The 12248-nt window shown below is 44.0% G+C and overlaps 1 protein-coding gene across 3 annotated transcripts in view; it reads right to left on the bottom strand.

Annotated features, from left to right (window-relative positions):
• Positions 1 to 324: 324 nt before the first annotated feature.
• The window catches only part of TTYH3 (tweety family member 3), a 79466-nt gene continuing 67542 nt past the window's right edge, over positions 325 to 12248 (bottom strand). For 2 of the 3 annotated variants that reach the window (XM_074885547.1, XM_074885549.1), the window contains one exon: positions 325 to 6059. In XM_074885547.1, the coding sequence (XP_074741648.1) occupies positions 5988 to 6059 (72 nt within the window). In that variant the 3' untranslated portion in view covers positions 325 to 5987. Of the gene's footprint in view, positions 6060 to 11505; positions 11608 to 12248 lie in introns of all 3 variants that reach the window. The other variant, XM_074885546.1, reaches the window with a different exon arrangement.

Here is a 12248-nt window from a genome sequence, read left to right as displayed (position 1 = left end):
ATCCCAAAGTCTGTGATTTCTAACAGCAACTCTATCAGGTTGAGACCTACAAACAAAGGAAGAAAGCAGCCCCGCTAGTACCTGTGCACACACTTCATCTCACATCGCAGGACTGACACTAATAATTTGGTTTCTGTAGGACAGGGCACTCACATTCCTACTCCTTCCATGCTCTACTAGGTATCAGACTTTATGGCTCCATTACCCATCCTCATTTCATGGATCTACCACAGTATATGAACGGTAACAAAAATTCAGGCAGGTTTATGAACAAGGGAAAAAAAAAAAAAAAAGAGAGAAAAGAAGAATCAGTGAATAGGAAGACTGGTTTTAAATCGTTTATTTTTAAAACATGAAACCCAAGCTGAATAGAAACCACAGAAATTACATTTAGGTTTTTTGTTTAGTATTTGCAAACCAAAGAGTTACAGTAAAAAATAGCTACATTACAATCAATAGAACTACAGAATTAAAAGTAAAGATACAAAAATGGGCTCAATCCTCTTTAATCCTCACAATTTAAAAACATTTTGGGTAAGTGCAGGAACACTTGAAAGAAACTAGCAGGTCCAAAGTTTTAAAAAAAATTATATATATTTATATATTATATATGTATATAAAGTGGTATGATATACAACCATTATGGTTAAGAAGAAAAAACAGAAAAGTTACAAAAAGGCCAGGTACATGTTCACCATTAGGTTTCTGTGCACAGTGTCCAAGAAAATAAACTTCCCTCTGAATGATGTGAATAAAACTCATGGGGCCTCCCGTTAACAAGGGACCTGAGGCACGCGACGTGACGGCTGGGCAGCTGCACCCAATGCAGAGGACAGTGAAAGAAATGAAGCTTTTCTGGGACTTCAGCAGCCTCCTGGGCAGAGGCCACTGGAAAAGTCTTGGTGTGAGATTAAGGGAAAAACAGGAAGGAAGGAGTTGGGAATTGCATAGTGAGGAGCAATGTGGTATCAAATATGCAGAGCACCTAAGAGCTTCATGCTACAGTTATCCTCTTTAGGAAAGGAATACTTTGAACTTTCTGGTTGTACATCAATTTATGTTCCACTTCGTTCATGCATGCAGCCACAGGGATGGGGTGAGCACCCAGGAGCTCCAGGCCACCAGTAACCCATCCCTTCTCTCTCCCAGCTGGGCAACACGCTCACCATCACAGCTCGGCAGGAGATCCCGCTCCCCGCCGAAAACACAGATCACTTGCTAGCCACCTAGGAACTGCTACCAAACATCCCACGCTTCTGCTGGGCCTCCTGGAATGACTAGGGAAGCCACTCATAGCATGCACACAAATAATTTCTAGAAAGGGGAGTAGGCTGTGATGAAAGAAGCCACCTGGTTAAAGGTACAGATTAAGTCAGGTCTCTTCTCTCAAGGCATTAGATCTACTCCTTAGTATCTCCCCGGAGGGCTTTTCCCCTCCCACCCAGAGATGTTCACTGAGTTACACTGACAGACTTGTTGAGTTGGAGAAGACCCTGGCTTCTCCTTGGTCCCTAGGTAGGAAGTACTTCAAAGAGAGCTTCTCACCCTAGCTAAAGGAAAACCCACTCACCTCATCTACTCCTGAATCAGGTGGGGTGGCCAGAATCAACAAGCCAAGACACTTCTCTCTTCTTCAAAGGGCTCGGCGTGGTATTTCAGTTGCTGCTAGAAGGAAGAGAAGGCGGGACCAGAAGCGAAGCATGGGTTTATCCACACACGGACCTGTCTGCTATCACCCTGCAGCACCCAAAGCTCTCATGAGCAATGGCTAGGCAGCCCCTGAGAAATGGTTTACTCTCAGAAAGGCCAAACTTTTAATGTATTTTCAGGGAACTGCTATGGAAATCCTAACTTAGGATCACTTAAAACCCCACGCACTGTGTCTCCCTCAAAGCACTCAAATGAACATCCTTGCATCTTGGCTGAGATGACTGTACACGGAAAATTAACGCCTATCAAATGGAGAAAACTTAAAAAGGACAGGAGGGGAAGGGAGCACTCCATCCTTCACATTTGGATACATGGATGCACGCTAAAAATCTTAGCTTGAACCCTTTTATCAGCACATAAAATGAACTCAGTTTAATAATACATACAGGATACAAACACTACAGTTATATTCCCAAGACAGCACAAGAAATTCACAGCCAAGTCTTGATTCGATTTCCTTTACAATTACAATGCAGTCTTGAACACTGGACACAAGAGTCCAACATGCTATTTACATTTCACATTGTGGAGATGTTTGTGTGCTTGGAAGAGTTCTCAGTTCCAAAAGAAAGTGTCATTCATACATGATGATGCAGTGGAAATAAACCAAGCCAACCAGACAAGCCAATGACCACATTTGTGCTTCTGAAGAAGTAACATGAAGTGTCTTCACTGATGCAGTCACCTTCAACCGGACAAGCTGCCTTCCATTTTGCAGTCAGCAAGGTGTCCAGAGGCCAATCTCATCTCCCCTGAATTCTGGACCCTTGTGCTACCAACCAGTAACTTGACTAGTGTTCCAATCAGGTCAGCTGGGACACACCAAGTGATATGGCCTTGGCATTTTGTCACATTAAAAACAGAGCGACACAATGGAAGAGAGAGAAGTCTCTACTGCTTTACCTCCTACAGCTTGAAGAGTTTGGACTCTCTCAACCATGAATGCCATCTAGAACAGATGAGTCTTCGCCAGATAGCACCTGCTGTTCACCCGAGAGGGAGGCACAGAGTCTGGGAGATCTTGGCTTATGAAAGTCCACTCCTCAGACAAAATGTGACCATATGGATGAGACTGATTATGTCGCAGCCATAAGAATAGGCAAAGGCCATCTGTTCTTCAGCAATTCTGTTTAGACCAGCCTGCAGAAATGCCACACTGTTGCTCAAGGTTCCAGTAAAAAAAAAAAAAAAAAAAAGAAAAAAAAAGAAAAAAAGAAAAGTAATAATAATAAACCAAAAGAAACCCATTTGTCTGTGTTTCCTATCCAGCGCTCTGCACAGCATGCAGCGGGGCAGCAGAGTTCCAGGATGCTTTACAAAAGTGCAATATCCATGTCAAGTAAAGGAAGTGCTGGCTGGACAAAGGTACACAGCTCACACTGCAGTCATGTTATGCTGGCCTCCAGAGAGCAAAATGTTATCTCCGTAACACTCTTTCCAGTTATATTTTGGAGTCACAGAGCACGTATCTCCACATCTGTGCCTTGCTGCAAGCCCCAAATGTTGTGAGAAGTTGTTCTGGATGTTACGAGCGGCTCTGCCAAACCTTGGAAGGAAGCAGGTCAAGGTGGCTGCTCCACTAGATGCTGCAAACAAAAAGGCATAGGCTCCCTCCCCCGTTATCCCTGCTGGCACAGACAATACCACTGTGACAATTCAGATCCAACCCAAAGTACAGTCACATGCATGTTCAGGATGCATTCTGTATACAGAAAAGTCAATATACAGAAGCATTTGTTTTCACAGGGTTCCCCACACCCTCCAGCCTTCAAAACACTTGCCTTCAATGAGTAGGACCAGGCCACAGATTTTAGGGCAGCTCCCCTAAAATGGATAGTGTAAGTAGCAATCTGAGTACATCCTTGCAAGGAGAGATGATGGCAGAACAACTCAGTCTCCATAAGGATTATATGGCTCTTGCTTCTTTCTTCAAAGCGAGGGGAAGCTTCAGTTCCCCCGATAGCAGTTGCGTGCTTCAGGCCCTGCAGGTTAACCATGCCACAACGCTTGCACACCCGGGTCTCCTGGTAGGCTTTGAGACAGGATGGAAAACCTGGTGCTCATGAGCCACGGTGTTCCTCCATACCACCTGTGACTACATTTCCCTGCCCTTGTTACTTAATAACACAGAGGTATGTTTCAGTGTGAATGAAGCCCATCAAACATGTCTGAAAGGGCATACTCAGTCCTGAGCAAGAAAATCCTGCTTCCAGAGTTTTACGGTGAAGTGTGAAGTTTTCTCCAAAACCTTCTCTTCCTGTCTGCATGGTGGTGCCTCCACCCCGTCTCCCTCACTCCTATGAATGGTAATAGCTGGCCTACAGCTCTTGCAGGCTATTAGTGGTTTCTATCTTAAGAGGAGTCTCAAAGCTTGCTCTTCCACAGAGCTGGTACCATTTTACAGCAGATACCATCATCCTAGTGAGCTACCTGCTAGGAGCAATTCCTACCTCACTGCTAGAAGGCAACTGACTTGAGTAAAGGCAGATTGGTAGATTCCGTGCCCCATACAGCAAACGTGGGGTAAACAGACACAGAGTCTGAATATCACTGAGGTGAAGACTAACTGCCTCTGCCAATGGCTCAACTCCAGTTTGAGAGACGTTTCCCACTATTTTCTCTGCCAGTTATTTAATGTAACGGTCAGCAGCTACGCTAAGATGCTCCTGCTCAGAGGTAAAAAGACAAAAAGGAACACCATAGTTACCCTACTGAAAGGGCAGTACTTGACAGCACCTCCCAAGAGGCAGTCTCCTCTTCCAGTAGGAAGCTGTCAGTGCCCTCTGGAGCACTGCTCTTCAGTGGAAAGTACAGCACCAGTGGAGGATGTTGCCCTCTGCAGGCATCCAGCTGCCCCTTTGCAAGCTTTGTTCTGCCTCATGTCTACAAAAATGCCTTACATGTGCCTTAATATGGTCAGATAGTGGTTAGCAATGTGCCTTGAAAAAAAAATGAAATAAAATAGAATAAAATAAAAACTTGTTCTGACAGTCACAAAGTTCTCCAGATGTCATTTGGGTTTCTGACTCTGGAACACAGAAGATATACTGACAGTCTTGGAGTTTGTCAGGACTGAGGCTCCAAAAACCTCCTTCAATGCCAGTTCAGCAACCCTGTGCTGTAAATTGATTATTTTTTTTTTTTAAAAAAGAAAATAAAAAGTCCAGCAGAGTTCACAGGTCACTCCGCAGGGAGAGCTTGCATTTGCTATAAATCCATTGGTGTTTCCAGTCTCTCTTGCTTTTGCAAGCTGACTGTCCCATATGACCTAGCATCAGAGAGCTGAAACTCTTTAGTGCAAAAATACCCGCCCCCCCTAAAGTCTTACAAGTCTTTTCCTGGAAAAATTTGGCACCAAGTGGGTGGCTGGCTCCTGTTTGATCTGCATGTCAGCCTCATAAAGGCAGCACCCAGAATTAAATCTGCAAGTACCTGGGCTTCCCTGACGGAGCAGAGAGGCCACGTTCAGAGCAATGCACAGGGTAGTTGACTGGCGCTGGGACCTCCTGCTCCTCCGCAAGAATTCACATGCTAGATATAGTGGGAAAGAAAAAGGCATTTTCTTAATGTTTTTGTTTTGGTTTTTTTTTTGGTTTTTTTTTTGTTGTTTTTTTTTTTTTAAAAAAGTTAACCAGGGTAGTGGAATGGTTTGCTCTAGAAGAGCCCCAGGCTCCCTAATTACAGTGGATATGCAGTGACACCATGAGGCAGGAGTTTCCCTCCTCCCTCACACAGGGCACCAGACCAGAGGACTCCCACCAAAATGCTGCCCTGTGCACTGACTCGGCCTTCCCTCACTGTAGGCTAGGCACAGGCACCGAGCCTCTGCTTCTTCAGTGACTGACAGACTGCTGATCCCACTGCAGAAGTGAAGAAGATCTACCACCATCTTTCACCGAGTCCCTCTGGGGAACAGAAGGGGAAAAAAGGGGGCAGAACTTTTCTGATAGACTGCTCTAATAAGTTGGCCCCCAGGCAGGTGCACCCGTTTTCTTGCCTGGGTGCTCTCAGTTGCTTGCCTGCACGTGCTTGCTCTCTCTCACACATCAGGTACAACAAGGTGAAGGCTTAAATTCAAAAGGGGCTTTTCCACTCCAGTGGGCAGGTACCAGGTTGGAGGGGTGGTCTGGACTGGAGAAACAGAAGGAGCTGCACTGGATTTTGGGCAGAACAGCAGGATTGTTCTACGAGGACAGCACAGGGGCACAGCAGTTGGCACACTGTTTAGTCTGACTGCACATGTGGGTTTTGTTTTTTTTTGCTTTTGCTTTTTCATTTTAATGCACACTGCCAGCATCTGGACGAGGTTGGTTGGTGGCGAGGTATTTGGCTCTCATGCTGGAGGTGTACTGGAGGAAGACAAGACAAAAAAACAAAACAGAACAGAAAAGTAAGTCAGAGTGACTAATGTAAGCACAGAACCACAGATTATGACCACCTCCCAGCATAAAGTGGTCTGTATTTACAGCAAGCATATCAAGGAGCTGCTGGCTCGGTCTGACAAGAAAAGTTTCACAAGTCACTACATAGTCCACTCTGAGTAACATACTGTCAGCCTGTTGCAAGGATGCTGGCCAGGTCAGTGCAGATGGGCTAATGATTTATCCAAGTTCACTACAGAGAAGGAAACCCAATAGCCATTGACTCGAAATGCCACACTTCACTTGGAAGAGGGAAATGAAAATCGCTTGGGAGAAGAGAGGGAAATGGAAATGATGAAGATGTAAAAACCCACCTCACACCTTCATCCTCTCCTAGCCATGTTATTGCTTTCAACCACGCCAGAAAAGGAGGTTGAAAAGAAAATGGGTGTGCACTGCATTTTTACATTGCATTTTATGGCAATGAGGGCATCAGAAGACTGCATGCATCACAGATGGGCAGTTTGAAAGAAAAGTGCGGAAGAATGAATCTCTGAACAATTTACGTCCAAGAAAGAACAGACCCTGTCAGGCTGGAAACAGGCTGCCATCAAACAAGACGATATTAGCTAATAGTTATCACATGGGTAATAATCCACTGCGGCTTGGGATCCAACCTGTGTACTGTGCAGCAGCAGACCAGACTCCAGCTTGGGGGTAAGAAAAGAAAGTCAGAAAGATGAAAGGTTGTTTTGGTTTGGGGGGGTTGTTTTTTCTTATTTTCTTTTTTATTTTAAGCAAGGCAATCGAAAACAGCTCCCAGAAGCTACTGAGGTAAGGTATGCCTTTCAGCTTTGAATAACGAGCTGAAAAGCATGTAAATAATACCCAGCAGTAAGAACAAAAGACTTTGCCTCTTTGTGCCAATGTGTTCAATGCCTTCATCATGACCATGTTACTGCTTCTGGGGTTCTGCTACCATGATACTAAAAACCAAGCAACGAGGACAGACATTTTATTTCTCTCTTTATACCAGCTGGAGCTTGAATAATTCTATAATACCCACTTCTTACTTCCCAAGAGTGCTCTTCAGCATACTGACTTTTTATCACCTTTAAAACTGAACCACATAAAATAGCCGGTTAAACTGGCAAAGAGACAACTGAAAGGCAGTTCCACATCGGGAGGTATGATTTATCTTGCCCACTGGGAAAGAACATTATGAGGCATCTTTAGGCTCTCAAAAGCTCAGCTGTCCAAAGCTGTTTTCAGAGAATTAACAGTATTTTATCAGTTTTCCTTCAAAGACTGACCCAGGCTGAACAGCTGCATAATAGAAGAGGGAATCTGCTCCTTTGGCAGTGCTGACCCCATCGGCACAAGATGAAGACACCTGTGGCTTATTTGCACACTCATCTTTCAGTGTCTTCCATAATTGGAAAACTTTCTGCAGAACATGGATCTTAATATAAAACTCTGGCCCAGAAATGGCATCTATATTTAGAAGACAAAGGGTACATCTGTTCTTTCTCTTTTTAAGATGTATTTTTTGTGAGAAGGAAAAAGGTAGAAAATACCAAGCTGAGCCAGTTTAAGGACTATATGCTGTACAGTTTATTAAATGTGATTACTGTTTCAGAAATAAAGTTTAGGGCATTATTAAAACATGTATGACTAACCCAACAGGCTCAGAGAGGCTTAGAAGTCCAAGAACTTTCTCATAGAGTAAGTAGGGCATGTTTCAGGTAGTGCAATGCTGAAATTACCAGCCAAACATCATGCTAAGAAGAGGGTCTTAGAAGGAAAAATGCATTTGATTGCTCATTTTCCATTTATATTCTGTATGGTGACATGTGATAGGAGATGAGTATGAACAGAGAACTTCCAGGTGCTAAGGTTTTGTAAGAAGTATTTAGAAAAAAATCTCAGATCACGAAAGGTTATTGTGCATCTTCCTGGACAAGTCATATAGGTTCAGCACACAACATGCAACATGGACTTTCTTTAGAGCATTAAAATCAAGAAGGGCCACTTGATGAACTGCATTTCAAGGATGTACAAAGTACGCCCATCATGGAGGGAGAAGTCAAAAAGAATTCACTCCTTTCTCCACCAAGAGAACACCCCACAGTTGTTTAAGTGTCACTAAACCAAAGTAATCAGGAACATGAGATTTGGACAGTCAAGCAGAGAGCATTTTACATTCAAACCTACCTGCAATCCACCACAAGGAACAAATCAAGACTCAGAGTAGTCAGAGTTAGGGCTGATGTTCTCTCCTTAACTCAGGATTTTTGTGCCTTTGCGCCTTTTCCCATTACAGTTTGAACCACTTACTCCTTCTGTTAAAGTGTATTTTTGACCATGATGTAAGTATGATTGAAACCTGAAAGCAGAGAGCTAACACTTCACTGTGCACCTCTCATAACCAGCACAGCTCTATCAGTGTGCGCCAGATCTTCCGTCAGCACATCAGCCTCCGTGTCCCAACACGCTTCGCTCCACATGCTGGTGACAGCAGTCCCTCATTCAAGTCCTTCAGTGCATCCTCTGCCAGGAAGCAGAGGAAAGATGCTGTGGAATACACAGATCCCAACATCTGGACAGGCCAGCAGATGAAGATGTATCAGCAGACACTTGCCAGTCACACAGGTATGAAACCAAACTATATTATACATAGTGAAAATAACTAAGTCTTTAGCTCCTTTAAGAAGTAATTCTAAAGACTTAAAGCCTGAGCACAATTCAGAGCTAAGGAGGTCTGGGACTCTGAGGAAACCTGGATACAGTGCCTGACACAGCTATAAGGTATACAGTTGCATTTAGTTTCCTTTAAAGAGGAGCTTTCATAGAAGGTTAAAGAACATGCACAATGCAGTCACTCTTCCAGTACTCTCGCTGGAAGTACCCATGTGCCTATACACCCTTTCAAAAACAGCATGGAGGACAAGTTTCAACCCATATCTTCACCATACTGTCAGCTACACTAAAAAGAGTACCTAAAAGACTTCTTGTTACCATTTCTCCCGGTGGCTTGTGCTATTCAACACAGCACACCTCTCAGTCACTTACCAGTCAGCTAGGACAAATACAGCTAATTGCACACAAGTTTACTTTTGTATTTCTCCAAAGAGAAAAGTCTCTCCTTCATATTCAGCCTTGTTGAGGGTATAAACTTTCATAGTTACAGTTTGCCAGCACATGCTAGCTAGGTGCTTAACACGTATAGCCTGTGTACAAAGTAATCATTGGTTGCAAATAAAAAAATAAGTTAATGGGAATAATCAGTTAATTTTAGAGACCATAAATTCTACCAACTCCTGTGAACTGTGCAGACCGTGAGTACTTCACAGATAACTGAGCTATGCTGGAAGATCACTTACCATATGAAACTATGACTTAAGTATAAACCATTTACTATTTGTGGTTAAAAAACCCACATGTATCTCTCTTCAGTTACCTTGACTTTTATTTCCTGCCAGAACTATTCAGGTAATCCAATAAAGACCGAAGCTTCTGGATTCAAGTTCTTAAAGGCTGATCCACCTCTCAAATAGCTAGAGCACAGTAAACACACAGGGTTTTGTATCACTATGTATGGGAGGTACAAGATGCAGGGAAACAGCCAATTCCAGCCAGTGGGTTCTGAATTCAAAGGGACTTAAGTTTTCCAAGTCAAAAGAACAGAGCTTCTGTTTGTTTTGTTTGTTTTTAAAGTCTTGGAAAGAATGCAATGCCTTTTTCTTAGCCCTGAAGACAGCCACATTAAACTCTGGGTGTGACCTTAGATAAACAGAAGACAGTGCAGACTGGGATCAGGTCATGTTTCAGCCCAGAGGAGATTTCAAGTCCAGAATGAAGATACTACATTTTCCCCCCCACAAGCAGTATTTTATTTCATGGAATAGACCCATCTAACATTGCTACAATACCACCTGCAGGAACCAAAAAGCAGAAAAACCACCATAAACCAACACCCAAGAGCAGTCTTTGCAAGGCGTAAGACTGAAGAAAGTTGTGACCCTTTCAAGGGTGCTTCACCATGCTTCAAGACAAGTTTGTTTGTGTTCATGCACCATGGCAGAAGGCATCAAGACACCTGATTCAGACAGCACCCTTCCCAGCATGTCACAAGGCAGGCAGACAAACGGCAAGAGGCAGCAAGAAGGCAGACCAAGCAGCAACATGACAGAAAGGAATCCAAGGCAAGGCTGACAAAAGTCCCTCAAGAACAGCAGAAAAGGAGGAACAGCAGCTTTATGGACATGTATTTCTGGGAACAGAATGCAAGACATGGGTCACTGACTGCAGGAGCCAAAAGCAACAGGCCCTCTGTTCCAACTGGAGCGAACACCTTCCAGTTACTGTGTGACTGTAGCTCCCTTGAAGGAGCACTGTCCCTCACACCAGGTGAGTTGCCTGGTAGCTCTAACTATACCCTATACTCAACCAAGTTAAAAAACCACAAGGCATAATGCAGACCACCTACTCTTTCTGTAGGCATGTGGCTTGGTCATGGACCACTGCGAGGGAAGAAACACTGGCTATCTTGGAGAACATCAGCAACTACAGCCCATTCGGAATTCAGACAGTGAAATGGTACTAGGAGGGCCCTGTTCACAGAGCCTGTGGGACACAGATGGGATGGTTTGGACACAGACAGAACAAACAAAACAGTAAAAGGTTTTGAAACAGAATGAAACAGATCTTAGTGCTTATGTCTGGACTCTTAGGGAAGTATTTTAAAACTTGCTCCTTTCTGACTTTAATTGCAAGGCTAAAAGGAGAAGCTGCACAACAGGCAATGAAGTAACTCTCCAGGACAGGCCAGCATTACCAGCTAGGATCTTTCAACAAAGCAAAAATCCTACTGAGGAGTTAAAAGCTTGTGGCAGGTAAGTATCGGTGGTTTCGGGTACATGCTTTTATGACCAGTCAAGACAAACAGAACAGCAGTAGGGCTCAAGGGAAGCCAAAAGCTGAATTAAGACAACCAGTCCTGACTGAAAAGCTGCTAGATTGGTTCTCTTTACTTCTAGAAAACACCTTCTTGTGATGGGAGAACTATTCTGCATTTGGAGTGCAAGGTTAGTTCTACATTCGAGCAGCGCTCAGTACCAAGTGTTTAAGCTGTTCTCGAGTGTGGACTCTGAATTGAAGCTGCTGTGAATAAGCTTTTATGAGGCATGGGCGCCTACAACCCTCACAATGTGCACCAGAAGCCTTTACAAGGTTGATACTGCTCCTTGAGTCTGCACCAGAGCAAAATCTAGGTTTTAATTTTAACCCTTGGCAGGAGGGAATGGGGTGGGAGGTGCAGAGGGAAGGAATGTGAAGAAATAAAAGGCACTGGCCTGGGATAAACAGTGCAGGGATGAAGGGAGTGGTTGGGAGTGGAGAAGGGGTTGAGCAAGAAGGACCTTTTTTCCAGTACCTGTTCCATTTGCGGGCGCTGTTACCAGTATGTCCGTGCACTGTCCGAGGGCTTAAGCTGCCAGCTCATATGGCTGCTACTGTCCATGGCAGCCAAATACAACTGTGATGACGCAAGAAAGAGAGAGAAAAAGAGAGTGCAGCCTCAACGTGCATGAAAAACACAGTGCAAGCAAGTGAAACGCTGTGGTGTGTGTCAGCGACAAGGTGGGCGCTACAACCCTAAAGGAATAGCCCTGTGGCAAGAAGGAGAAAACAGAAGGAATGAGAGAAGGGAAAAAAACAAACAAACAAACAAAAAGCCAGGAAAAGTAATGGACAAACAATGCAGCAGGATCATCACATCTTAGTTTTCACCATCTGTTTACAGAAAGCTAAATGGAATATATCTGCTCTGTCCACCCACTGGACATAATCTATTTGGATGGTTATCTCCCTCTCCTCCCTCCCAAAAAGAGGTAGGGACACGTGCACTGGTATTCCCTTTTCATCTCTCCACCCACAGATGATTTGCTATGATAGTTACAATTTCTTCTGCCTCAGTATAGTCTCTGCCACCTGCTATGGAGAGCTGTGAATACAAAAATCCCAGAAAAACCCCCTTCCCTGATGCCTGCCAATATGAGAGTAGACAGTATTTTTCTTCTCTCCACCACCCATCTACTATGTCCCTTCAGAAAACACATTTATCCTATAGCCTGTTCCTTGCCTCGTCTAGGGAGAAGCTTTCCTTGTTTATAGGTG

Source organism: Strix uralensis, chromosome 16, assembly GCF_047716275.1.
Source record: "Strix uralensis isolate ZFMK-TIS-50842 chromosome 16, bStrUra1, whole genome shotgun sequence".
NCBI classification, from domain to species: Eukaryota; Metazoa; Chordata; class Aves; order Strigiformes; family Strigidae; genus Strix; species Strix uralensis.
This window is presented reverse-complemented; position numbering and strand designations above follow the sequence as displayed.